General features: G+C 39.4%; 1 protein-coding gene across 1 annotated transcript in view; it reads left to right on the forward strand.

Annotated features, from left to right (window-relative positions):
- The window catches only part of Znf131 (zinc finger protein 131), a 32,959-nt gene extending 8,871 nt beyond the window's left edge, over nt 1-24,088 (forward strand). Inside the window, 6 exon segments of the mRNA XM_055595847.1 lie at nt 3,720-3,864; nt 13,020-13,377; nt 13,480-13,702; nt 20,039-20,169; nt 22,298-22,918; nt 22,920-24,088. Of these exon segments, the coding sequence (XP_055451822.1) occupies nt 3,720-3,864; nt 13,020-13,377; nt 13,480-13,702; nt 20,039-20,169; nt 22,298-22,918; nt 22,920-22,982 (1,541 nt within the window). The 3' untranslated portion in view covers nt 22,983-24,088.
- Nucleotides 24,089-27,699: the final 3,611 nt, after the last annotated feature.

Consider the following 27,699-nt stretch of genomic DNA (forward strand, 5'->3'; position numbering starts at 1 on the left):
AAATTATGTGTTATGTGCTTTTCTCTATGTGTGAATATATGCATGTGTATGTTTGTGGGGCCAGAGGCATCCAGTCCCTCTATCTGGAGCCACATGCAGTTTTGAGCCATCTGATATGGGTACTAGGAACTAAACCCAGTCTTTGGCCAAGAGCATTAATCAATCTTTACTGCTGAGCCATTTCTCCAGCCCCAATACCCTTTCTTTATACAAATAAAGATTACTGTTTTGAGCCAGGTGGTAATGTTGCCTTTAATCTCAGCACTTGGGAGGCAGAGGCAAGTGAATCTTGAGTTTGAGGCCAACCTGGTCTACAAAGCAAGGTCCAGGGCAGCCAGGACTGCACAAGAGACCCTATCTAAAAAACAAAAAGATTACTGTTGAATACTTGTGGCCAGGCCACATTTAGATGTGTAAAGTAAATGAAACAAACAACATTTTGTGATTAACAATTGTATACTGTTTACAGTTTAGACTTGGGCATTTCTTGGTCTGTAAATAGTTAAAAATTTGTTAAGTTTTTCTTTGTTCCTTTAAATAGCCTTTTATAGTTGTTTCTTACTTTGGCTGATTAAAACATTAACACCTAGCATTAAGAGGCATACAGAAATCGTGTCATTTTGTTATTAAATTTAAACACAAAACTTGAAAAGGAAAAATAAGATTCATAGAAACAGGGTTTTGTTTTGAGACAAGTCTCATGTCATGTAGTCCTTTGCTGGCCTGGAACTCACTTTGTTAGACTAGGTTGGCCTCTAGCTCATAGAGAGATCCTACTGCCTCCTGGGTGCTTGAATCAAGGGTGTGTGCCACCACACCTGGACTAGACACTTAGTTTCAAAAGTAACTTTATTCTTCTTGTATGTGCCTATATGTTGGAAAGCTCTGTTAGATACTCTGAGGTCAATGTACAGATGGAAAGTTATTTCTCTCAAGTAGGTTACAATGAAAAGAGTTCTACAAACTAAATTACCAGGACAGTTGCAGAATCCAGCCTGTGGGAAATACTAAAGGTTTTACTAAACAATGAAGAAACAGTATGAAGGACCTGCTGTAGAGATAGAATCAGTTGTCAGAAAACTTCACAGTAAAGAAAAGTGTAGGATCAGATGGCATTTAAAGAATTTATACCATTTAAAAAAAAATTGAATAAGGGCCTGGAGAGAGGGCTCAGCAGTCATGGGTACATAACTGCTCTTTCAGAGAATGTGAGTTTTCATTCCCAGCACCTGTGTCAAATGACTCAACTGTCTATACCTCCAGTTCTGGAGGATCTGATACCCTCCTTAGGTCTCTGCAGACACCTATTTGTGTATACATATACAGATACACATAAATGAAAATAATTGCTTAGAAACAATTTGAACGCTTCCAAATTCACTTGAGACCAAATTCACTTATGACTGATACAGTAGCAAGATGGGCAAATAATTTAAGAAGAAAACTTTATGAAAATAGATGTAAGAATTGCCAGTAAAGTATTAAGAAACTTGCCAAGCTTTGTAGTGGCACCTGTCAGCCCCTTGGGGGTTAAAGCATGAAGGCTGTCACAGGTTCAAGACTGGCTATAAAGTGAGACCTTATTTTTTTATGATGGCTCAGCAAGAAAAAACACCTTGAAAAAAAACCCTGACTTCCTCAGTTTTATCTCTGGAACCCACCAGATAGAGCAGCAAGCATTTGTAATCTCAGCACTCCAGTGGGGAATTGGCCAGCTAGCCTGGAGTGCCCAGAACAGTAACAGAGACAAAAGAATGTCTCCTTCAAAACAAGATGTAAGGAGAACAGCCTAAGAAATTGTCCTCTGGTTTCTGAACTTGTATGCTCTCTATACACAAACACATACAAAAACTAGGAAACCAAATCCAGTATCATATTAATTAAAAAATAATTTACTACAACCAAGTTTGATTTGTTCCTGTGATGCAAGGATACTTCTGTGCAAAAGTCAGTGTGGTACACCATGTTGACTCTCATGTAGAGTAAGACTATCTCAGTAGAGTAAGACTTAGGCGAAGGATTTCATGACTATGACATTAACGTGATAGGCAATAAAAAAGTAAAGGGAGCAGTGAGAACACAACCCTTGGAAAGGAGAAAGTGTTTGCAAATAGTATCTATCTGAAAGGGAACTCAGACAACTCGGAATTAAACATTTATAACTACATTATTTAAAAACAGCAAATTTAAGTAGAAATTGCTCCAAGAAAGAAATACCATTAAGTAAATGAAAAAAATGTTCCACATCATTACTTGTCAGACAGGTCAAATCTGGAAAGGATCACTGTACATTTGTGAAGAGGACTATCGGGAAAGCAGAAGGCAGGTGTGATGAGAGAAGTTGGAAATGAGTGCGGCAGCTGTGGAAGAAGGGAAGCAGTCCAAAAACTTAAAGTAGAAACAGCACATGTGCTGAACAGCTTTCCTAGGGAGAAGAGTTGCTTTGGCTGAGTTTCAGGGGTCCTTCAGAGGCTGGAGTACCTTGACACAGAGAGCAGGTGCTGAAGCAGAGGCCTGCAATATACTCGAGAAAGACTGAACTCTCACCAGCCCTTCCCCTTTAAAATAAGTTCAGCATGTATTTGAGTTCTTACTATGTAACTTAACTAAAACCTTGTTAATATATAAATGCTTCCTGTCTGTGAATAAGGTTATATTTTCATAGAGGCACCACATGGAGAGCAGTGTCAGGTGCTGTCAGTATACAGTTAAAAGCTGCACAAAGTCTGTACAGTACCTCAACTGAAGCCCCAGCTCTTTAATAGCTCATTCAGCTTTGAATAAGCATTCTCATAATCCAGCCTGAGTAACCTATCACCAACTGGGGTCCAAGATGTTAACACATGAGCCTTCGGGAGGGATATTTAAGCCATAACCCATAGAATCGGTAATCCCACACGTGAGCGTCCATGCAAAGGAATTGCATTCTTTGGGCAGCAAGATGGCTTTGTGAACCACAGCATTCAGTGTGCAAGCCTGAGTTCAGTTCCTGCAACCCACAGCCAACCTCCAGAATCACACTGGCACACATGTCCATGTACCATGAACACACAAAATTTTTCTGTAATTGCATGTGAATGTTTTTTCCCTCCAGCATATTCATGGTAGCCAACATGTGGAAATGACCTAAATGTTCATCAGCAGACTAATGAATAAAGGAAATTTGTGCACACATAAAATAGAATACTGACTAGCCTTTAAAAGGTCTGTCTGCCCTGGGCAACAATGTGTATAAATCTTGAAAACATATTGAAGCCAGTTAACGATCATGATAAAATAGCTTGCTTATATAACTATATGAAATTGTCAGATTCATAGTTAAGGGTGAGGGTTGGAGAGGTGGCTTGGCAGTTTAGGCTATTGTTTTTCCAGAGGACCTGAGATTGAACCCCCCCAACTCCTATATTAGGTGCCTCACAATCACCTATTATTCTAGCTCCAGGGGATCCAGTGCTTCTGGCTTTAGACATTCACACAGACATGTAATTTGAAGTAAATTAAGCCTTAAAGGGGGTATAGTGGGGGCTGGAGTGGGCTTATCAGGCTGGAAGGAGGACCATGAGATCTTAGCTTGATAAGTAGTACCAAAATGACTAGGATACTGTGATAAGTATTTTGGAAATTTTCAAAAATGAGAAGTAATCAAATCTCAACTATTTTTACTCTGCATTGTGAAGTTTGAATTATGAACTGATGATAATGTGCATGTTTTTTTGCAGGTGTTAGTAAAATGGCTTTTCGTCACTTAATTGAGTTCACATACACAGCAAAACTAATGATACAAGGGGAAGAAGAAGCCAATGATGTGTGGAAAGCGGCAGAGTTTCTACAGATGCTGGAAGCTATTAAAGCGCTTGAAGTCAGGTAACTTAAGATTATAGTATGTGCCATATCATTAACTAGGGGCATTATAAAACTAAGAAAATTCTGGATATTGATTTGTTTCCCCATTTGCATTTGGCATCTCAAGTAAAACTCAAGATTAAAGCAGCATCTCTGGTGTCTAGGCTGCTCTTCAGGGTGCTACCAGAATACATAAATTATTTTTGTGTTAACTATTATACTAAGAATGTTAATAAAAATAGGCCAGATGAGGGTAAAGCAATAAATGGCTGTTTTAGTCAAAGTTCTATTGCTGTGAAGAGGCACCATGACCATGGCAACTCTTAGAAAGGAAAACATTTAATTAGGGCTGGATTACGGTTTCAGAGGCCTAGTCCATTATCACAGCCAGGAGCATGGGGTCACACAGGCAAACATGGTACTGGAGGGGTAGCTGAGAGTTATACATCTGGATCTGCAGGCAACAGCATTTGAAAACCCAAAGCCCACTCCACTGACATACTTCCTCCAACAAGGCCACACCTAATTCCTGACAAGTAGTGCCACTTCCTAATGACCAAGCATTAAAATCCATGAGCGTATGGAAGCCAATTCTATTCAAACCACCATAATGGCCAAATTTCAGTTATCACAATCTAAATATATTTATATAAGCTTGATATATGCTCTGTGTACTTTCTGGGTGATGTAAATCTCTGCCTGAATACTAGAATACCAGCTGCAAAGATTCAGTGGTATTATAGCATGAGAAAAGATCCACTGCTAAGGAATTAGAACTTTGTAATATCCTTAGTCCCAGCTTGAGAGGCAGAGGCAGGTAGATCTCTGTGAGTGTGAGGCCAGACTGCTCATTCAGAAACTCTTACAGGATACAGTAAGCAAATCCCGTCAGCTTTTGCATGTGTGGAGCCATGTAAAAAATGAGCTGAGGGCTCTGGCATTGCTCATAGCTCAACCCCTATGACCTGTGTGAAGTTGCTCAGCTCCTAGATGGTATAATAGTTAGACTTCCTCATAGAATTGTTTGTGAGGTTCTATTAATGCCAGTAAAGTGTACATTATCTATCATACAGTATTCCAAACGTGTGAACTATTATTTCACTGCTACCTCCTTCCTTCCGTGTGTGTGTGTGTGTGTGTGTGTTTAATGATGATTCAGTATAGGCTATTAGCATGCCAACAAATAAAGTTTTGTAGATCATTTTCCTTGGAGAACAAAATAATTGACTCCTAGCCTGTAATTTCAGCACTCTTTTGGGATCTCTTTTGAGTTCAAGGCCAGCCTGGTCTACAGAGTGAGTCAGGGTAACCAAGGCTAAACAGAAACCTTGTCTCCAAAAACAAAACAAAACAAAACAAGATTTATCTTACTCACTGGTATGGGTTAGTTAAAAGATGTAATTTAGAATAAATCTAGGAGAAAAATTGAATTAAAATTGTCCATAAGTAGCATGTTTTGTTTTATCGAGACAGGGCTTCTCTGTGTATCCTTGGTTGTCCTGGACAGAGAAACCCTGTGTTGAAAAACCGAAAAAGAAACAAACAAACCAAAAAATAGTGATTTTATTCTAATTAGCTCACAAATAAGAACGTTCAAAAGGTAGTTTAAGGAAGCTACTCAAAGACTTGCCTGCTTCCAGAAGTCTCTTGTTTTCTCTGCTGCTCTTTGTGTTTGAGCCCACCTGGTCTGTGAGCTTGTAGGACTTTTCCTGTTCCTGTCTCCCATCTCCCTGCAGTGGGTGCTGGATTAAAAAAGCGTAGCACACGTGACTGTGTCTGGGACACATCACAGTGTTTCGTGCCTGTGTCAGAAACCTTCAAGCATTGCCTGTAAATACTGCATTTCCCAGGTCCATCTTAAGTCAGCCTCAAAGTATTCTTAGTTGGTACTGCTAAGTAATTACATTACAAATGTTCATTACTGATTGTTTAATAAGAGTCTTGTAATTAAGTATTTCAGAGTAAGTTTTAATGGTCAGTGAGGTGGCTCAAAGAGTGAAGGTGCTTCCTCCAGCCCTCACGACCTGAGGGCAGTTCTTCACACACATACACACGGTTCTGACCTCCACTGTATGTGCCATGACATGTATTCTTCACTCCCATTTATATACACGCACACAATCTCCAAATATTTTTATTCTTAGCTATATCTTTGTGTTCATATTTGTAAACCACTATTTTTCCCACGTGTTTGCATTAGACTTCAACCCCTTTGGGTTAGGGCATAAACATTTTACATCTTGAGGCATTTGTAAGTTTGAAAAGCTATCACAAAAATTATTCTTTGTGCTGTGCAATATTGTCTAATAGACTCAAATAAAGTCTTGCTTTGCCATTCAACCGTGAATACAAATCCAGTTAAGAAAGGCCTGATAGAAGCACTTGACCACCAACTTAATGTTCTATGCTCCTGCCACTATTGTAGTTCTTTCTATGCTTCTCAGTCATCATCTCAAAAGGAACACTCTAGAGTTATTTTTATTTTTGTGTATGTGAGAGTATATTTTGAGTATGTGAGAGTGTATGTGTGTGTCACGTGAGATGTCAGCAGAGACCTGAAGAAGGTGCAGGTATCCAAGCTGCTGGAGGTACAGGGAGTTGTGAGCTGCTGACCATGGGTGCTGGGACCTCAGCTTGGGTCCTTATGGAAGAACAGTAAGCTCTTAAGTGCAGATCTCTGTAGCTTGTTGAGTTTCATTTCGGTCATTCCTGTTTGGATCAGGGGTCTGAGTTTATCTGGTCATACTCATAATTAAATGAGCATTAGAAGCCTAGTTAAGAGTAATATAGGACACTGCAAGAACAACTGAGTCAATTAACCGAGACCCGTGGGGGCTTACAAGAGGGAAGCAAAAACCAAAGAGCATACATGAACTAGACCTAGGTCCCATACACAGATGTAGCAAATGGGCAGCTTGATCTTCATATGGGTTCCCTAGTAAGTTGAGCAGGTGGTGTCTATGACGTGGACTCTGTTGCCAGGCTGCCTTGCCTGGCCGTAGTGGATGAGGGGGGCCTCAAACCTGATGTGACCTGATGTGTTGGGGGGGGCCTCCCCTTTTCTTAGGACAAGTTGGAAAAGGGATAGGATGAAGAGGGTGGGAGGGAGGGACAGGGAGGAGAGAAGGGAGGGGCCTGTGATCGGGATGTAAAGTAAATATATAAATTAAAAATAAATTTAAAAAACAACACAAGTAATTTGCAATTTACCTCAAATACTTGGACTTCAACGTATTTGAGCAATAGTACTTCATTTCTTTCTTTTTAATAAAAATGGCTTTGACATCTTTCAAAATAGTTTTTGTTTTTTTAATAAATGGCTAGGCAGTATAACCTAGTTTAAGTAAAATTACTACTTAAGATATCTATTACTTAAGCTATCTGAAGTGATTACAGTGAGATGATAATTATTGTTATATAATTAAAACCATTAATAGAATAAGTGTTTGTCACCTGGAAGAATATAAATTAGTACCTAATGACTTTATAGTGACAGATTTGACAGGCAAGGCCCCAGTGCTTTAAACAGTAAATATATAAGTGTAGGGGACTAAATGGTTTAAGAGTGGATGTTTAGTTTTGGTTAAATTTACTGCTTAGAGGAACAGTTGGTAACTAGTTAGTTTGCTGCCAAAGATACAGGGCTCCTTTTAACATTTATAGGAAAGGAATTATTTTTGGAATATAGTGTAAACTTTGAATTATACTGAGAAGTAGACACAAAGGCCTTGTTTTACAAAATTAGAATACTTCCTTGCTTATTTAAAACCTAAGGCTGTAGTTGTCATCTGGAGTTTTCATTCTTCCCTCTTTGCATGTAATTTACATAGAGTGCCTATATGCCTATAACACAGTGGGTTTTTTGATGGTGGTGTTTGTTCATTTGTTTTGTGGTTTCTTTTTAAATTTTTGTCCTTGGTATTTTTGAGACAGTCTTTCTATGTGGCTCTGACTGTCCTAAAACTCACTGTATAAACCAGGCTGCCTTTAAACTCATAGAGATCTGCCTGCCTCTGCCTCCTGAGTGCTGGAAATAAAGGTTCGTGCCCCACACCTGGCCAGAGTTTAAATTTTTAGCAACAAGATATAGTGGTATAGCCATTGTCACAATCAGGATCAAGAAGCATTTCTATCATTCCAGAAGGCCTCATGACTCTTGTTGATCTCAGTTCTTACCTCTAGGCAACCACTGATCTGGTAGTTATCACTTAAATTATTATTATGAGATGGTATTGCATTCATTTTCATTGCCTAGCAGTAATTCATAGAGTAAAAGATAGCTTGGTATTTGATTTATTTTTCCAGTGTTTCTCTGTTAGAGCAATGGTGTTACATACAAGTTAGTGGGCGTGATAACATTTCTCAGTAAACACTTAAAGTTTAGTTCATGTACCTTTAACTTTGGAAACAGTGGCTCTGCTGGTACAAGGGACTGCAGTTTCACCAGTATACTGAGTATTGTTAATTATTTTTAAAACTTTGCGAACATCTAAAAATACTCATTATTGGGGGGGCACACATGCCACCGAGTAGACTCCCAGAATCAAATATAAGCCATGTAGCCTGTTGGGTACCTTTAACTACTGACCTATCTTTCTGGCCTGGGTGGGAAGTCAGAGGGTAGCTTCCAGGGATCTGTTTTCTGCTTTACCATGTACTTTCTCAGGATAAAACTCAGCACTGGTTGTTCTTCCAGAAGTCCTGAGTTCAGTTCCACGTGGTGGCTCACAACCATCTATAGTGAAATCTGGTGTCCTCTTATGGTGTGCAGGAGTACGTGCAGATAGAACATTGCATACATAATAAACAAGCCTAAAAATAAATAAATAAAACTCAGCTGTTAATTTTGATGGCAAGGTCTCTTAACCCTCTGAGGCACTGATGTCTCAGGATAGCTCTGTGGAGCTGGCTGTCTTCCTCCACCTTCACATGGGGGTTCTGGAGGTCAAACTGAGGTCCTCAGCTTACCCAGCAAGCCTTTATCCACTGAGCCATCTTGCTAGCCCAGCAAACGTGTTAAAAGAAAAGGAGTTAGTATCTTATACTTGTTCTATATATACAATATGTATACAGTGTTTTATTAAAGCTTTGCTTATAGAAGATGCTCTTAGGTCAGAGTTGGCAAATTCCTCTGCAATGAGCATATATTTACTCTGATAAGAGTATAGATACTTGTGTAAGTCATTGGGGCTTGGGTGTTTTTTAAACTTTTTACTTGCTACATTTACTTGTATGTAAGTATGTGGGTATGCATGTGCCACAGCACAAATGCCAGAAGTCAGAGGACAGATTGGAGTAGCTAGTTATTTCTTTTCACTGTGGGTTCTAAGGCTCAAACTCAGGTCATGGAGCAAACACGTTAACTAGTTGAGCCATGTCATCAGCCCTGTTTTTGAAGTTTAATATGGCAAATATATGCTACTTTTGCCATAATAGACCTTATTTAAACGATATGGTTTGAGGGGCTAGAGAGGTGCTTAAGTGTTAAGAGCATTGACTGCTTTTCCAGAGGACTCAGATTTGATTCCTAGCACCCACATAGTGATTCACACTTCTTCGTAACTCTAGTTCCAGGGGATCTGATGCCCTCTTCTGGTTTCTGTGGGCACGCAGGCATGTGGTGTGTAAACATAAATGAAGGCAACATATAAAATATAGAAAGTAAAGATTGAAGGGCTGGAGAGATTGGCTCAGCAGTTAAGACCTCTTGCAGAGGATCTGGGTTCAGTTCCCAATACCCATGTGGTGGTTCACAATCACCTCCAGTTCCTGGAACTCTGTTTGCCCTTCTGACCTCTGCAGGCACTGTGTGTGCCTGTGGCACACATATATACATGTAGGCAAAAAGCTCACATAAAATAAATACATCTAATAAAAAGTAAAGATTTACAAATTATGCAGTTTTAACATATCCATAAAGCCATTACCTCTATTAAGTTATTGAATTAGCATTTTCTGTTGTTTCTTCATTTTGTAATCCAGTCCTTTTTTCCCAGTCTTAATTACCATACCAATGTACTGTTACCATAAGTTATTCACATTTTCTAGAATTTTACATACATGTGTGGTAGGTACATGCTTTCCTAATTTCATCAATGGTTTGAAATTCATTGATACTGTTGTTGGATATTATCTGCCTTCCACTCTGAATCAGGGCATACTTCGTTTTCAAGCTGTTGTGTATGTAAACAACCTTGAAAACAGATCCAAAATAAAGATTTGTCTGTGTCTTTGTTTATATATCCTGCAACAACATGAGACATTAATAAAAAGGTGTTTTTCAGCAATATTCTTATTTTTATATTATTTTGGCTTCTGGTAAGTTTTCTCATAATTTCCTCTTGTCATTAGTCACTGATACATGTTTCAACAGGGACTGTGACCTAATCCATTCACTTTTTCTCATATTGGCTTTACTTAAAACTGCTATTAACAAAACGTGAGTAAATGTCATCTGTGTACCTTGTATCTACAAATGAAAGGCCTCCTTCACTAGGGACACAAGTTGACATTGCGTATAGTTCAGAATGGTTGCATCTAGTCCTAGTTTTTGGAGGGCCGTCTAAAGGTAGTCAGTTCAGTCTTATTTATCACAGGCACCTGAACACCAACTGAGTGGCACTTGTTTCTCCCTCCCACATACCTCCTGGGATGAAAAATACTGTCTCTAGCTCCCAGGGTTGTTGCCTTCCTTGTACGCACCCACCCCCAAAATTAATGTGTTAGTTTAGCAGCTATATAACTTAGTCTTTCTAGTCATTAGTCATCTACTTCTGCCCAGAACTTACATAGGAAATGTCAGAGCATTTTTATAAAATTTAGAGACCCATTAAGTTTCCCATTTGGCCTCATGTGTGTCATTATAAACATGTTGCTTGGACCAGTGGTTTTTATTCCTCTCATATATAAGATGGTGTCATTCTAATAAGAGAATCCAGATGACTAAAGAAAAGTTAAGTTTGAGCCCTTGCCCATATTTGACTATCTCTTGAAAGTGATACCAACTTTATTAGGGAAAACAAAGTCAAAAAGGGCAGAATCCTAAATTTTCTAACTAAATTTATATAAACTTCCCATTCTTTTTGTCTTCATCATTACTTAGGAAACAGCTGAGAAGAGGTGATCCCTTTATGGGGACAGCTGAACTTGATGACCAACATGGTTTACTCAGATTTTTAGACAAGGAGAAGGTGAGGGAAGTAGAGTGGGAAATCATTTTGAGTCAGTGTTTGAAGAGGTTATTGTGATAATCAGTATATGTGGAAGGTAGGACGCATAAAAAAACAATACCTTCCTATTAACCAGTTATTATATTGAGTGTGTGATATATTAAAATTAAAAAAAAAAAAAAGATGCACCCTTTTCAGACTGTAGATCCAGGAAGCCAAACATGTTTTCATGGATCACAGCCCTGAGGCCTGAAGCAGCTGTTCAGACTGGAGCAGCACATGCATAACCTGAAAAGATCATCAGGGTAAAGCCCTGGTTCACAGCTGAGTGTCAGTGTGTGAGTAACAACATTCTGTAGCTGCCACTTCTGCACTGTAAGACAGGGAATCTCTTAGGTATCGGAAGTCAGGCCTGAAGTTTACACTTCAAGACCAGTTTGTGATTGTGAATGTATTAACACATTCAGAATGTTGGCTCTTGGCATTAAAATGCCAGTCTGGGTATTTAATAGGCTGCTTCTACTAACTTGCAGTTAGTCTTATTAGAAAATGGCCATTTATCATGAACATCTAAATGAATGACTCTGTCTTCCCCAGTGATTATGGCTTTGGAAGTAGGTGTGCCTTTCAAGTTAGCTCACCAAATAGTTAAGCCACTGGCAACAGCCCATGTGTCAGTAAAAGTATAATAAGATAAATCATGAGGAATGTTGGCCAGAGCTCTGAGGACAGTCTAGGCATCTGCCTACCAAGCATCGGCGCTATATCTGTTTTGGCTTTCATAGATGCTGTTGAGGCTCAGTACCTGCAGCAGAAGGCCAGAAGTACTTTCTCAATTTAAGCATTTCTTCTTGACTGACCAAAGAAAGATACTTGTTGGACACCTCTTAACCATATTAGTCACAAAGTCTGGTTGACTCCCATACAAAATGGGACTTTGAGACTGGAAGACTTCCACAGGTTGGCTATCAATGTCAGTATGTGAACAGCTGCAGCTATTTGTTTCCTTTCAGAGTTGTGCCTTGTAGCTATGACTAAGGGTCAAGACTAAAACCCAAAATCTTTGACTAGACCCTGCCTCCCTTTGCCCGAGTTCCTTCCCACACAACTGGATTGTTCCTAGTCCCCATGTGTGTGATAAGATTGTGGCTCCTCCTCAAAATTTGTTTTCCTTCAAGCAGCTTAAGTCAGGAAGGTAGAGATAGATGAGGAGGTGACAGACTCAATAACCAAGGCACATTTTTCTTTCGGTTTCAAGCAGCTTAGAAACTGCATGTTTCTTGCCCCAAACTGTGGTGTTTTCAGCCCACCCAACACTTTAGTTGATAGCAGGGTAAAAACTGGTGAAATCATCTGTTTCAAGTTGTAGGCCTTCTTGATTTAGTATCTCTCTCCATATTGCTTTCTAGATGAGGGTAACAGATCTGTGCCTGTTGGCTTGGTTTGCAGTACACACCCTGGGCATCTGATGCCCTGTTGTCACAATACTGTATCTTAGGCTTTCGTGTGATTTTAATGAAAGGATTGGCAGTGAGGAGGCGGAGGTTGGTGGTCCTGTGGCTAAGACTTTTTCCTCTGTTTCCTAGAAATTCAAGAATTTTAGTTCTCATTTTATTCTGTGATCCATTTAGTTATTATTAGTTATAAATGTATGCGTTTAAAGGTTGAAGCTTATTTTCTAGTATAAATACCAGATACTCCAGCACCACCACTTTTAAAAGTGTCCTTTCTCCATTGAGAAATCCTGGATGGTTTTTTTCTTCCAGAAGTTAATTTATAAGTATTGGTCTGTTTTTTGGACTTTGTTCAGTTCTATTAACTTTCATATATCTATGCTTTGACCAGTTTTGCCTAATTGTTACAACTTTTAGGAAATCTTAAGATTGATCAGTAGAGGCTACCCAGTTTTGTTTTCTGTCCTCCATATAAATTTATTGATTTTTTTCCAAAGAACTCTTCTGTGATTTTATAGATTTTTTTTTTTAAACCTATACTTTATATTTTCAGAAACAAAGAAAACTCTGCTCCATTAGAGGAAAATACCACAGGAAAAAATGAGGCAAAAAAAAGAAAAATTGCAGAAACTTCCAATGTTATCACTGAATCATTGCCGTCTGCAGAATCAGAACCTGTGGAAATTGAGGTGGAGATTGCTGAAGGCACAATTGAAGTAGAAGATGAGAGCATTGAAACTTTGGAGGAGATGGCTTCTGCCAGGCAGTCTATAAAGTATATCCAGAGCACAGGTTCCTCCGATGATTCCGCTCTAGCACTATTGGCGGATATTACCAGCAAGTATCGTCAAGGTGAAAGCAAAGGACAGATTAGCGAAGATGACTGTGCATCTGACCCCATAAGCAAACAGGTAGAAGGTATTGAAATTGTGGAACTTCAGCTGTCACATGTGAAGGACTTGTTCCATTGTGAGAAATGTAACCGTTCGTTTAAATTGTTTTACCATTTTAAGGAACACATGAAATCACACTCCACTGAGAGTTTCAAGTGTGACATATGCAATAAAAGGTATCTTCGAGAGAGTGCATGGAAACAACACCTGAACTGTTACCACCTTGAAGAAGGTGGAGTGAGTAAGAAGCAAAGAACTGGGAAAAAAATACACATATGCCAGTACTGTGAGAAACAGTTTGACCACTTTGGGCACTTTAAAGAACACCTTCGAAAACATACAGGTAATCAGCAAATACTTTGTTTCAAGTATAAATTTTTCTATATACATTCACTTGAAGTCTTAAATCCCACTCCCCACCCATGTTTACTGATAAGCAGGGTACATGCGTACTCATTTCTTGAAATATTTGATGCTTTAAATGCAAACAGTGTCAGCCTTAAAACTGATTGTCACTTTTATGTCTTTCCCTTTTTTATATTCTTTAAAGAAATATGTAAAATAGTTTATAGGTTATTTGCTAAGTACTATGAATTATTAAATTCCAATTATATTGTGACTTTATTCTTCTAATTTTGTTTCCCATGTTAACATGTTACATAGATACACATGTATTTTGAGGGAGCAGACATTTAATAATCTTTTGGGAGTGTGCTGCATTTTGTGGGTGTTGAGTGGATATGGTATGTGCATGCCTCATGTGCACCTCTGTGTGTGCAGGCCAGAGATGATGGCCTTTCCTTGGTATTCATTTTCAGCTTTACTTTTGGAGGCAGAGTCTCAGTGAGCTTGAAGGTCATCAGTTGAGCAAAGCTGCCTGGTCAAGGAGCTTTAAGGATCTACCCTCACTGCCTTCCTAGTTTCTTACATGGTGTCTAGGGTACAACTCGTGTCTTGTCAGTGAGCAGGCACTTAGCTTCCAGTAGGATTTGTAGATAAAGTTTGTTTGTTTTTTGAGACAGGGTTTCATTGTGTAGCTGTGGCTATCCTGGGCTCACTTTGTAGACCAGGATGGCCTCAAACAAAGAGATCCATCTGCCTCTACCTTCCTGAGTGCTGGGATTACAGGTGTGCACTACCACACCCAGCTGGAATAATATATTTTTGAACCAGAAAAAGAAATCATCTGTCTGTCTCCCTCCAACTCTCTTACTGGCAAATGTTTCAGGACTAGTAGACAGCCAAGGGAGCTGAGGGATAATACTCTGTTCTAAAAGCTATCCCACTCTTAAAGATATTCCAGGAGGTCTTTCTTTGGTCACAGTAGTTTTGTGTCATTCTCACCCAACACACACACACACACACACACACACACACACACACACACACAGGATTCCTTTTCCTTGCTTTTATTCCCCAAGTATTTCTTGTTAGATTTCCTAAGTCAAGCACAGGACCTGTTGGCAGTAACTTAAATTTTTGCCAAGCTCTAAGCCCCCAATGATAAGAGTATGGAGAAAGCACTTACCATGAGTTGCTAAATGTTAGATTCCGGGATAGTTGTGCCTGAGTCTTGTAACATGTAAGTTACAAGAGTACTTACATACTTACATACTTACAGATGACTAAGGCTATTTGGATTGTTGATATTGGAAATAAAACATAGGTACATAAACCATTCAGAATCTTTCTCTTTGATACTAGAATTTGGACAGCTACTACTGTTGATCTTTTTTTTTTTTTTTTTTTTTAATAGCTGTCTCACTGCCCAGAGTGTTGCTTATACACTAATTGAAATTGAGTCAGATAGATTCAGAAATGTGTTATTCCTCAAGTTCCAGCCCCAGTGATGATGACTCACAGGAAAAGAAGTTAGCCTGGAAACAGGTTTTCAAGCAAGAGGCAAGACACAGTCATAGAGGAAAGCATGAAAGCAAGTCGTTTTGCATGCCTTGTAGAAGGGTGGATGATGACAGAGTTGGGTCAGAGTAGAGGAGTACCAGGCAGTTGCTAGAGCAGACCCCCTGTAGCATGTGGGGGTCCCTGTGAGTCATTTATGGTTGAAAGTGGGGGGGGGGGAGTGCGTGAAGAGGTGTATTTAGCAGAGTGAATGTAGGGTAAAAGTACTTTGTTGTATGTCTGTTTTTTGCTCAAAGAGTGTGCGATAACTTAAGTAACTTAATTAGCTTTGCTAGCTATAAATTCTAGAGTCATCTGCTCACTGTAGGGTCCATTAGCACCGACGCAAACTGAATTTTGGCGTAAATGTGGAAGCAAAGTGGTCAGATTTCTATTTTAGAGACGTGACTGGCAAAATAGATTGATATGGAATAAAACCTTCTGGCTATAATGAGGGCATCTTTTGGAGTTATCTAAAAGGAGAGGTTAGGTAATGGCAGCAGGAGGGGGTAGATAGAGTAGGGCAGGATCCACAGGATTTGGTGATCTCTGAGACCTGAAAGTGAAAGACTGTGAAATCTAACTTTGTATTGAAATGACTCTATTAACTTAAGAAACTACCAAAGGAAAGTCAGCAAGGGATAAAGGAGAATAACCAGATCCACTTGACATCTGTATTTGAAAAAAAAAAAAAAAAAAAAAAAAAACTCTGAGGTGAGTTCAACATGTTTTTAAGTAGTTGCTTGCTACTTTCAAGGAGAGGTGCAGGAAATAAAAATCACAGTTTTGGCTCCAGTCCTGACAATTGCCACTTTGACAAATATGGTGGATCACTTTGTATTGACACCCCTTTATTTGCATTGAGGATAATGGCACCTATCTCACAGATAAGACAAATAAGAAAAGGATGGAACCTCTCTAGAGAATTAACAGCCCACACATATAAAAAAAAAAAAGTCATCTGCCTATTTCTAGATTTCACCAGTCTTAGTAAGCTAATTGTTTAATAGATACACAGCTCAAGTGCCATGCAGTGGGAAGTGAGCCTTTCTTACTTCAGTAGATCTCTTCACAGCAGCTCAAGGGGATAACCTTTTCAGAGAACATTACTTCAGTACACAAAACACCTAACAATTACCACTGTGTCAGGGTAGCCAGTAGGTCACTGGGAGAGTATTTGCCTCCAATCTTCAGGTGTATTATTTGCATTTTGGTTGGTTGGTTGGTTTGTTGGTTTATCGGTTTATCCAAACAGGGTTCCTCTGTATAGTCTTGGATGTCCTGGAATTCACTCCATAGACCAGGGTGCCCTTGAACTCAGATCCTCCTGCTTCTGATTGCTGAGTGCTTAAAGTCATGTGCAACCATTAAGTAGCCAGCTGATCCTTTTGGTTCAGCTTCCCAAGTGCTAGGAGTACAGACATGTACTATGATGCTCTGCTCACACTCTTTTAAATGAACCACTTAGTATGGCTTAATTTTCTTTTACTGTGGCAACTAAACTGTTACACTAAAACTACTACTTTAGTGCATGAGTATGTCATTGTTGCTCTGAGTAAACACAGTTTAGTTAGAATTTGCTAAGCGTGACATTGTAAGCATCCTTGTACATTTAAGTTTTTAAGATGCACATGCTACACACACACACACACACACACACACACACACACACACACACACAAGCTAAAAGGATTTGTCTTTTGTTTTCTTTTATTATTTTGGTTTTTCAAGACAGGGTTTCTCTGTATGGCCCTGACTGTCCTAGAATCTACTCTGTAGATGAGGCTGACCTTGAACTCACAGAGATCCACCTGCCTCTGCCTTCCCTAGAGTGCTAGGATTAAAGGCATGCACCACCACTGCCTGGCTGATTTGTTGTTTTTGTTTTGTTTTGTTTGTTTGGTTTTTGTTTTTAATTAATGTTATGTGCATTGGTGTTTTGTCTGCCTTTATGTATGTCTGTGTGAGGGTGTCAGATCTTGGAGTTACAGACAGATCTTGTGAGCTGCCATGTGGGTGTTGGGAATTGAACCTGACACTCTTTAACTGCTCAGCCATCTCTCCAGCCCCATGTTAATACTTTTACGGCTTTTTATTGCATGTTTTGTGTGTGTGCACTTGGCCAACACCTTAGTGTGGAGATCAGAGAACAATTTCCAAGAGTTGGTTTCTTCCACTGTCCCAAGTTGTAGGAGTTAAAGCCAAGTTCATCAGTCTTATCAGCAAGTGCTGAGCCATTTTGACATAGCCGGAGACATGGCTTATGTCATTTAATTTTTTAAGAAAATAATTGCTATGTTAAATCTTACAAATATGAAATTCCTTTTTATTCTTTTCCTTTGTTTCTCTTTCCTCCCTCCCTCCTTGTGTCTGTCTGACTGTATACATATGTGTATAGCATATGTATGTATCTGTGTAGAGTGTGTATGCCAGTGTGTATGTGAGCCTGTGTTGTATGCAAGATCCTTATAAGCTCTTGTTAGCGACATCTCCAGCAGCTTGCTTTTTCTTCAAAGACCAGTCCAGAGCCTTCTAACTTAATAATCTTCCAGAATCATGCCCATCTTTATTAACTCTCCTCTTATCTCTTCCCTTGCCTTGTTCTCTCACAGAAAGTCAACAAATAGTTGATTTCTTGTTGATTAGGGATCTCTTCAGTCTTTTTTTTTCTTTTTTCCCCACCTCCTTTTCAATGAGTGGGTTCTGTGGGCTGTAGAGATGGCTCAGCATTAGGAGCGCTACCTGTTTGTTCTTCCAGAGATCAAGGTTCCCCTCCCAGCACCCACACGGCCGCTCACATCTGCTTGTTACTCCAGTTCCAGGGGGTCTGACACCCTCACACATACATGCATGCAGGCAAAACACCAACGCACACGAAATAAAAATAAACGTTGAAAAAAGATTAAAAAGCGGAGTGCTTACATGTGTGTCTGTGTTTCTAAAAGCTGAACCTGGGGCCTTACATGCCAGACAAGCACTCTGCCATTGAGCCACGTCTTTAATCCTATTCCCAAGCCCTATTAAAAGACTTCTGTTTTTACTGCTGTGCTTCTCATTAACTCCTCCATTCTGGCCAACCCTGGCTCCTGACCCCACTGTACTGTTCTGATTTCCTTGGTATCATTTGGCAATTACACATCTGTTTGTACTGTCAGCTCTTCTACTTGGTGCTTCACCAGATTCTACTCAGGATTTTGTAATTCTATAACACTTGAGAATTTTGATCCATCTTGGAAGTATTCATTGCCTCTGAAAATAACCTCTTTATCTGTATATCATTCCATTCTGTATTTGGCTCCATAATTGTCTATAAAATTATCTCTTGGGCATCTCTACTCTGCTTTGAATTTCTCTTAAAATTCATTAACCTCGTTTTTTGTTTTGTTTTGCTTTTTAAATTTTATTATTTTATATATATGGGTGTTTGCCTGCATCTAAGTCTGTACAGAGAGGCTAGAAGGCATCAGATCCCTTGGAAATAGAGTTTATAGGTAGCTGTGACCTTCCTTGTGTGTACTGGGATTCAAATTTGGGTCCTCTGGAAGAGCAGCCACTGAGCCGTCTCCAGCCTCTCATTTATTATTTTGAGACAATTTTATGTTGCCCAAGTGGCCTGGAATTTAGTAAATACATTGTCTAGGAAGACCCTGAACTGCCCCCACCTTATGAGTACTGAGATTACAGGTGTGCACCACCACATCCAGCTTATATGGTGCCAAGGATTAAACCCGGGGCTTTGTGCTATTTTGCAAAAACAAAAAACTAAATCCATGGTCTTTGCCAGCATGCCCACTACAAACTTCATTTGAACTCTTGGTTCTGGGTACTAGGGGGCAAGCTAAGCCAGAGATCTGGGAGTCACAATTAGTTACTTCCTCATCACTCATTTCTTGTGCCTCTGACTGGATCTTTCTGTTCCAGGCAGAGTTGCCCTGCTGCACAATACTGCAGCATTATCCCAGAGCTCTCTCATTTTTACAGGTGCTTTCATTTTCGTGAAAATGTTCAAAGTAGCTTAATTTGCCTGTTTGGTTTTTTTTGTTTGTTTTTGCTTTGTTAGAGGCAGTCTCACTCTGTGACCCTGATTAGCCTGGAACTTGCCATCTCGGGCCTCCCTGGTTCTAGGATTAAATAAAGGCGTTTTCCACCATGCCCCAGTGCTTTTTATTTTTTGAGACAGGATCTTGCTGTGTTGTCCAAATTTGCTTCAGCGTTTCCTAATACTGAGATTATGGATGTAGTTAAGTCAGGCACGTAGTTCATGCCTGTAGCTGTACCACTTGGGAGGCTAAGGCATGAAGATTTTAAGTTTAATTTCCAGCCTGGGGAACATAGCAAGACCATTTACAAAAGGAGACTAGAAAGCCTTATATTGCGGCACATGCACTGGAGAGGCAGAGGTGCTCAGAATGACCCTGAGAGGCCAGCCTAGTATTCACAGCAAGTCCTACCCACTACCATAAACACACACTCAATACTCACTCAAAAGAAGATGAATATGAGCTGGGTGTTAAGGGTACACACCTTTAATCCTAGAACTTGTCAGCAGAGGCAGGTAGATCTCTGAATTAGAGGCCAGCCTGATCTATATACTAACTTACAGGATAGCCAGAGCTAAAAGTTAAGTTAGGCAAGAATATGCCTCAGTAGTAGGTCATTGTCCTCGAATGCATGAAGCCTGTTTTTCAATCCCCAACACTACAAAAGAAAAAAAAAATTAACTCATAGTTGCCTTTACTGATGTTCTCAACTTGTCAATGTATTTTTTTTCTTACAATAGGTGAAAAACCTTTTGAATGTTCAAATTGTCATGAGCGGTTTGCTAGAAATAGCACTCTCAAATGTCACCTCACTGCATGCCAAACTGGAGTAGGGGCAAAAAAAGGAAGGAAGAAGCTTTACGAATGCCAGGTATGTGTTGGTGTATCTGTTTCACAAGAGGACGTCCTTGTAGTCATTGAAGTGCAGAATAAATAATCCTTGACTTATGGACTTGACTTAGGTCTTGACTGGACAGTAGTGCACAAAGTGTAATGTGTTCACTAGAAACCATTCTTGGAATTTTGAAATCCGACCTTGTCCTGATTTAGTGATGCCCAGTAGGACTTTCTCTTGTGACACTGGGCAGCAGCAAGCCTCAAGTCCCTAGTAACGGTGCATTCACATAGTAAACAAAGCCCAGAAGAGCCATGAATGTGGGCCAAAACAAGATGGTGACATTCCTTAAACATTGAGGGGTTTTTGTTCGTTTTTAAGTGTGTACAGCTCTGGAATGTGAACTTTGTAGATGACAGTGTCCTGTTGCAGTGTTAAAGAGTTGGACATGCCTTTAGTTCTTATAGTGTGGTTTGCTTAGGAGCAGTAAATGCACTTTTAAGACAACATTGCGGTGATGTATCAGCATCTCAAGTAAACTAGAACCTCAAAGAGTTGGAAATAAAGCAAAAATGTTTATTTTATGAGGGTTATTACAATGCTTGTTGCTTGTTTTTACTCAACCCTACCTAGATGATCAATGTTGATACAGAATTGCCCTAAGTACTAGTATAAACTGAAGTGTAGGTCTGCTGGATGGTTTTCTTTCTTTCTTTCTTTCTTTCTTTCTTTCTTTCTTTCTTTCTTTCTTTCTTTCCTTTTCCTTCTTTCTTTCTTTCTTTCTTTCTTTTTTCCCTCCCTCCCTCCTTCCTTCCTTTTTTCCTTCCTTCCTTCCTTCTTTCCTTCCTTCCTTCCTCTTTCTTTCTTTCTTTCTTTCTTTCTTTCTTTCTTTCTTTCTTTCTTTCTTTCTTTCTTTCTTTCTTTTCCTTCTTTTCCTTGTTTCCTTTCTTTCTCTCTCTCTCTTCCCTCCCTCCCTTCCTTCCATCCTTCCTTCTTCCCTCCCTCTCTGTCTGTCTGTCTTATCCCAGGCTGGCCTCAAACTCACCTTGTAGCTGAAGATGACCGTGAATTGTAATTATGATCTTGTCCTGTATCTATCACCCAAGTGGTGAGGTGTGCACCACCACACCTGGTTTTGGGAAATAATAGGTTTGGATATGTATTTATATCTATTTATTTATTTATTGGCTATGTGTGTATAGGGTCGTGGGGAAGCAGGGAGGGTGTGTTTTTGTTTGTGTGTGTGTGTGTGTGTGTGTGTGTGTGTGTGTGTGTGTGCGCGTGTGTGCGCGCGCGTGCGTGCGCACGCACATGTGTGCGTGTGTGCACGTACAATTTGCAGGAGTTTGTTCTCTTCATGAGGAAGGTTCCCAGGGATTGAACTTAGGTGCCCAGATTTGGTGGCAGTGCCTTTACCCATTGAGCCATCTTACCTACCCACAATTAGTTATTAACCATAGGAACAATCATTACCTTCCAGGAGAGGGACAAAGAAGGCAGATAAAAGGTACAATTACATGTGTCTTCTAGGATTGGTGGTTTTTTGGTTTTGGAGGGTTTGGTTTTTTTGGTTTTTTGGTTGTTTTTTTTGGTTTTTGTCCTAAATAATGTAGTGGTTCTAAATATTGAAACTGTGGGATAAACTATGACATTGTTACTTTGTATTTGATACTTAAACAGGAGCAGTGCTGAAATGTTCCCAGAATCCAGTAAACTGTTAGGTGTATGGGCTGAAAAATCAAATATAGCCAAATGTGTGAAATAGCTTTGTGCTAGGTACCCTGGAAACTATGTTTAGAATACTTTTGTAATAATCAACTTAAACAGTGTAGGTGGTAGTGTTTTGTGGTTTGATTGGTTGTTTTCCAGCACTGGGGATTAAACACAGGGCCTCCAATATGCTAGGCAAATGCCCTCACCTTTAAGTAATACATTCAGCCCTTATTAGTGGATTTTTTATTTTTTTGTTTTGGGGGTTCTCTTTTGTTTTTGTGTCATTGTTTGTCGATGCTCAGGGTTATATCCACTACAGTGCCTTGTGCACACTAGGCAGCTACTACTGAGCTAACCTCAACCCCTTAGTATAGTTTCTGGAGAATAAATGTATTCACCTTTCCTTCAGTATGATAATAATTATTATTAACACTATGTTTGGTGATTTCAGGTCTGTAACAGTGTGTTTAACAGCTGGGACCAGTTCAAAGATCACCTGGTAATACACACTGGGGATAAACCCAATCATTGTACGCTGTGTGACTTGTGGTTTATGCAAGGAAATGAATTAAGGAGGCATCTTAGTGATGCTCACAATATTTCAGAGCGTATAGTAACGGAAGAAGTCCTTTCAGTAGAAACACATTTACAAACTGAGCCAGTGACATCAATGACTATTATAGAACAAGTTGGGAAGGTGCATGTCTTACCACTGCTTCAGGTCCAGGTGGATTCTGCACAAGTGACTGTGGAGCAGGTCCATCCAGATGTTCTCCAGGACAGCCATGCACACGACTCGCATCTGAGCGAGCTTCCAGAGCAGGTCCAAGTCAGTTATCTGGAAGTGGGTCGAATTCAGACCGAAGAAGGCACTGAAGTACATGTGGAAGAGCTTCATGTTGAACGGGTAAATCAGATGCCAGTTGAAGTACAAACTGAACTTCTAGAGGCTGACTTGGATCACATGGCCCCGGAAATCATGCAGCAAGAAGAGAGAGAGCCTACCCATGAAGATGCTGCTGAGGCTGACATGGAAGAACATGCAGATGCTGAGGAGTTAGAGAGCAAACCAAGAAGAGTATTCCCAAGCTGTAAAAGCAGAGAATGACAGAACATCTGTGCCTGTCTTAGAATGAAACACTAGTTATATTTTTAATTTTACATTTGGGGTAAACTGATGGGCAGTGTGACCTTAAGCTGTCAGATAAGTGGACCAAAGTTAAACTATTTCCTGTTATGCTGAACTGTTTCTATGGAAACAGACTGATGTCCTTCCAGTTAATGCCACAGAGTGAGAATATTCCTCATAATGAGTGGGAGCTTTGAGAAGTATATTTCTGGTAACTTAAATGAATTATATTCTTATTATATGGTTGGGTACGAATGCATCTATTTTCATTGTGGTAAGGGTCTCCATATTCTCTTCCCCAGGTCATGTTCTTCCTTAAATTCTCTGCATATTATAAAGTCATTCTTAAAACCATTAGAATACATCCGTTTGTATTCTAATGCATGTTAGAAAATTGAGTATGTAGGCAAAACAAGGCTGCATGAAGAAGTGCATTCATTGTTCCTGTGCAGTTAACAGTTGGGGGCTGGCTTTATTTTGAACAACATTCTCTTCTATCCAGTGGTTACAAATGCTGTCTCCGCAACAGAAATGGTAGTGGCCGAATTTCTAGAATGTTAAAAAAACAACCACCCTTGTGCCTTTTCAAAACCAACAAACTTCAGTAAAACATCTGATTCTTTCAAAGTTTGTATATTAAAGAGCAGTGTAAACTGCTCTGGTACTGGTGTTTTGGCTTATAATGACAGCTACCAATTCTTTTTTCTTTAAGTTACATTAAAATTTTTTAATTAAACGGCAGCTGAAGGGCCATTTTCAATTGGAAAAATTTATTTACATCTGTGGTAAACTTTATTTTGATGAGAAGTTGCACTAGTATTTTACCACCAGATGAAAAAAATTAGATGAGCATCATTTTAAAATTAATGTATTTAAAATAAAGTACAGAGGAAAAGTATGTATATAATATATCAGGCTTTGTTTTGAATGGAATCTTTTCCCCCCAATCCTTAATGTAAAGATTTTGTGCTATAACTTTTAAAGCCATACAAATAAGAGTGCTAAACTGTGGACTTAAAAGTAGGTGTGTAAATATTTTTAATCAGTATTACTTGGAAAATAAAAATATAACAACCACATAAATCAATATGCTATTTTCTTTACCTATTAAATACTGGGAGATATATACATTTTAAAGTAAACTTTAAAATTATGTGTTTATGACTCGTTTTTAACTTTGTGTGGTTGTTTGGCTTGTATGTATGTCTGCATACCATGTATGTGTCTGATGTCCCCCAGAAGCCAGAAAATTCTGGGAACTGGAGTTAGAGACAGTTGTAAGGTACCACATAGGAAACAAACCTGGATCACTGGAAGAACAGCCAGTGTTCTTAACTGATGAGCCATCACTTCAGCCATCTTGTTTTTTTTAATTATTAGTTTGGTTGGAGATACTTCATGTATCTTTGTGACTGCAGCAACATGGCTCATTAGTGAATTAAGGGTTAATACATCTAACCTAAGAATTACCCAAAAAGCCAAGGACACAAGATACAAGTTATTTGTATTTTTTGTCGATCTTATTAACATGACAAGAAACAGTACTTTTTTTAGTAGTGGCTTATTTATTTCAAACAGATCTCTTCACCTCTTAAAAAGAGATCAGCTCAAGTAATACTTTTGGTAATCCTGGCACTAAATGGTAACAGATCACAAAGTATACTGAAGAGGTGTTTGTGTCCGTCACTAGACTGTACATTTTATTGTACATTGAATAAGCCAACAACAAATGAGGCCTAAATGTAGAGTCCTCACTTAGAAAGGGGATTTTTTTTTTTTTTCATTTATTTCTCCAGTTTAGCATGAGCTGTCTTCAGTGAGAATGTGGTCATTAAGGAGTTCACTTGAAAGTTTTATAACTGATGTAGAAACAAGAGGCAAGCCTTTGATGTCACCAGTGAGTGCTAACCTGTGTTAATTACTTGTGGAGAAGGAGACCTAGGTAAAATGTGTTTCATGTGTAATGTGCCGAACTGCTGTAACTCTTGACAAAACTTGTCATAGAGAATTCAAGTGAGAATCAGTGCCAGACCAAACTTCTGCTTGACAACAGTTAATGAAATCCTTTAGTCAGAGGCCTAGAAGTGTGTTGCTCTAAAACCATAAATAAAGAGGCCATTATCACACAGTCAGAACTTAAAGGACATCTTAACCTTCCACTCTCCTGATGGTAAGTACAAAGGCACCATATTTCTCCCTGACATCATTTATTGCCACCTAGCAAGAGGTTAGCAATTTAGCTAACCTCCACCCTGGTATTTCTACCAAAATGTAACTTGGGAAAGAAAAGTTTTATTGTAATGATAGCTGTCAGTCACGAATCACCTATTATACATCTGCACACTTGTACCTCAGTGACCTCTTGAATTTATTATATCAAATGTGAGAAAACGAGTGGAGCTAGTTACATTGTTCAAGTACCAACTTTAAGAGATACCCCTTTGCTTCAGATTGCACAGAGAAGATACTCATTTTCTTTCTGGAATTGGCTCCAGCTGTTGATGGGGCTAGACGTGGAGAAGATATGAGATCGGTAAAGCTGTCAAATTGCCTCATTTCCTTGCCTTGACGCTGTACCATCGGTCAGTGGTGGCTGTCCCATTTGTGAATTCAAATTCTAAGAAAACTTGGATTTATCAAAAATTATTCTGTCTTTAAATGTACATAACACAGATTATCTGGTGGTGGTTAGCTTATTTCAAATGTGTAAGATGATGCTTAGCTTGGAGAAAAGTAATTCATTTGTCTAAAGAATTTATGGGAACTACCCCAAGAAGTCAAAGTTGTTTGCTTGACACTGATTAAAAAAAAAAAAAAACATGCCCTGGATGATACAGGCCACTCGGCATGTAGCCTTTCTGTCCATGGTCCCACTGTTACTTTCCTCAGGATTACTTGTACCTAGTTTCTTAAGGTGACATTTTGTTGTGGGGGGGGGCTGCTCCAGAGGTAGCCTGATTTCTTTCCCATCAGCATTTCTCTGAGGTACAGGCAGATGAGGTCAGTAAGGTGTAGGCAGTGGCCAGAATCTTGTTGAAAAACACATTAGGCTCCATATCCAGACTTGAATACTGTGTTGGTCTGGGATAGTTTGGGGAATTTGCATTACTAAACAAATTCCTAGATACCACTGGCTGTTGGTCTGGGGACCGCTTGGTGAACGCTTGACATAAGTGACAGAGGACACTTCTAGGAAGCAGTTGATTAGCCACTGGAATGAAGTGTGTGTGTGTTGGGAATTGTAACCAGATGACTTTTTTGTATCCACTCATGTTCTGAATAATGACACGGAGACTTAATTTTATTATAAACATTAGGCATTATTGCTGGGCAGATACTTAGCTATTAATCCAACAATACTGACCTGATTTACATTCTGCCATGCCGCCTGTTAACCTGCCATCTTCATCTCCTTCTGGCACCTGCTTTCATCTCTGTCCCTATGACAACTGTCTCCTTACTGATCCCCGCCTGATAACCTCATTGGGCTCCGGGAAGTCCTTCCTGTCCTGTCCAGCTATTGGCTGTTAAGCTCTTTGTTTAACCAGTCAGAACAATGTTTACAAACTGCTGAGCCTGGAGATGCTTCATAATAATTACAATACCAAAGTCTGGCCTATAATTCGACTTCTGCTGGCACGGAATCTGCATTTGAATCATACAGACAACCTTTACACTAATACAATCTTTACACAGCACATAAAGGCATCACTCCAACAGGATCAAACCCAACGCCTTGGCTATGCTAGAGACATGCTGTGCTAACTGAGCTTTATCTTCAGCCCTGGACTGACTGAGAGGCTCTTTATAGGGCAGCCACAAGCTACTACAGATTATTCATGGGAGCTTTTGATTGTAATGACCGGACCAAGACATTTTTTTTTCATTTTATGTTCTTGAAATGCAAATGCCACAAAGACCAGTAACACTGTTGTTGCTAAGTAACTCAGGTGCAATAGATGCAGAATGTTAATACCTGTCAAGAACCAAATGCCAATGTGTGGATTTACATAAAAGAATAGCTGATCATTAACTGGTGTGGGTGCCTGGTAAACACCAGTATTAGACAAGTAACTTGTGTGAAGCTGTAACTATCTAGGGAGTGCTGTGGGAGAAGTAATATGAATTCATAGCCATACTTCAAATGAAGCAGTGCTTATTAAGACTAAAATCAAGCAAAATTAATTTTACATAGTAGGTGATTGTATTAAGTCTCATTGAATCTAGAGCCTCTTGCTATTCACTGTTCAGTTGTAAATGATATCCAATGTCACCTATAAGAAAGTACCTCGGGCTGGAGAGATGGCTCAGAGATTAAGAGCACTGACTGCTCTTCCAGAGGTCCTGAGTTCAATTTCCAGCAACCACATACAACCATTGTTATGAGATCTGGTGCTCTCTTCTGGCATGTAGGTGTACATGCAGACTGAACATTGTATACATAGTAAATAAACAAATCTTTAAAAAAAAAAAAGTATCACACTTATGACAGGAAGTGGGTTGGGCAGGTTTAGGGAAAAGCTAACAGTTCTAATTCTTGATGGCCAGAAGCCAGAAATGTTCTTGGTTCTGTCCTTACCGAGGCGAAGATTACAGGAAGGAGCTCTGGTTATCACTTTCTTAAATGAGCCCCTCCTGGAAGCTGTGCTTGAGTGTGGACTAAAACCCCCATGTGCCAGACACTTCAGTCCTGCTGGCAAACAACTTTGGAACTGGATATCTGG

Source organism: Psammomys obesus, unplaced genomic scaffold (assembly GCF_907164565.1).
Source record: "Psammomys obesus unplaced genomic scaffold, mPsaObe1.curated_primary_1811, whole genome shotgun sequence".
NCBI lineage: Eukaryota > Metazoa > Chordata > Mammalia > Rodentia > Muridae > Psammomys > Psammomys obesus.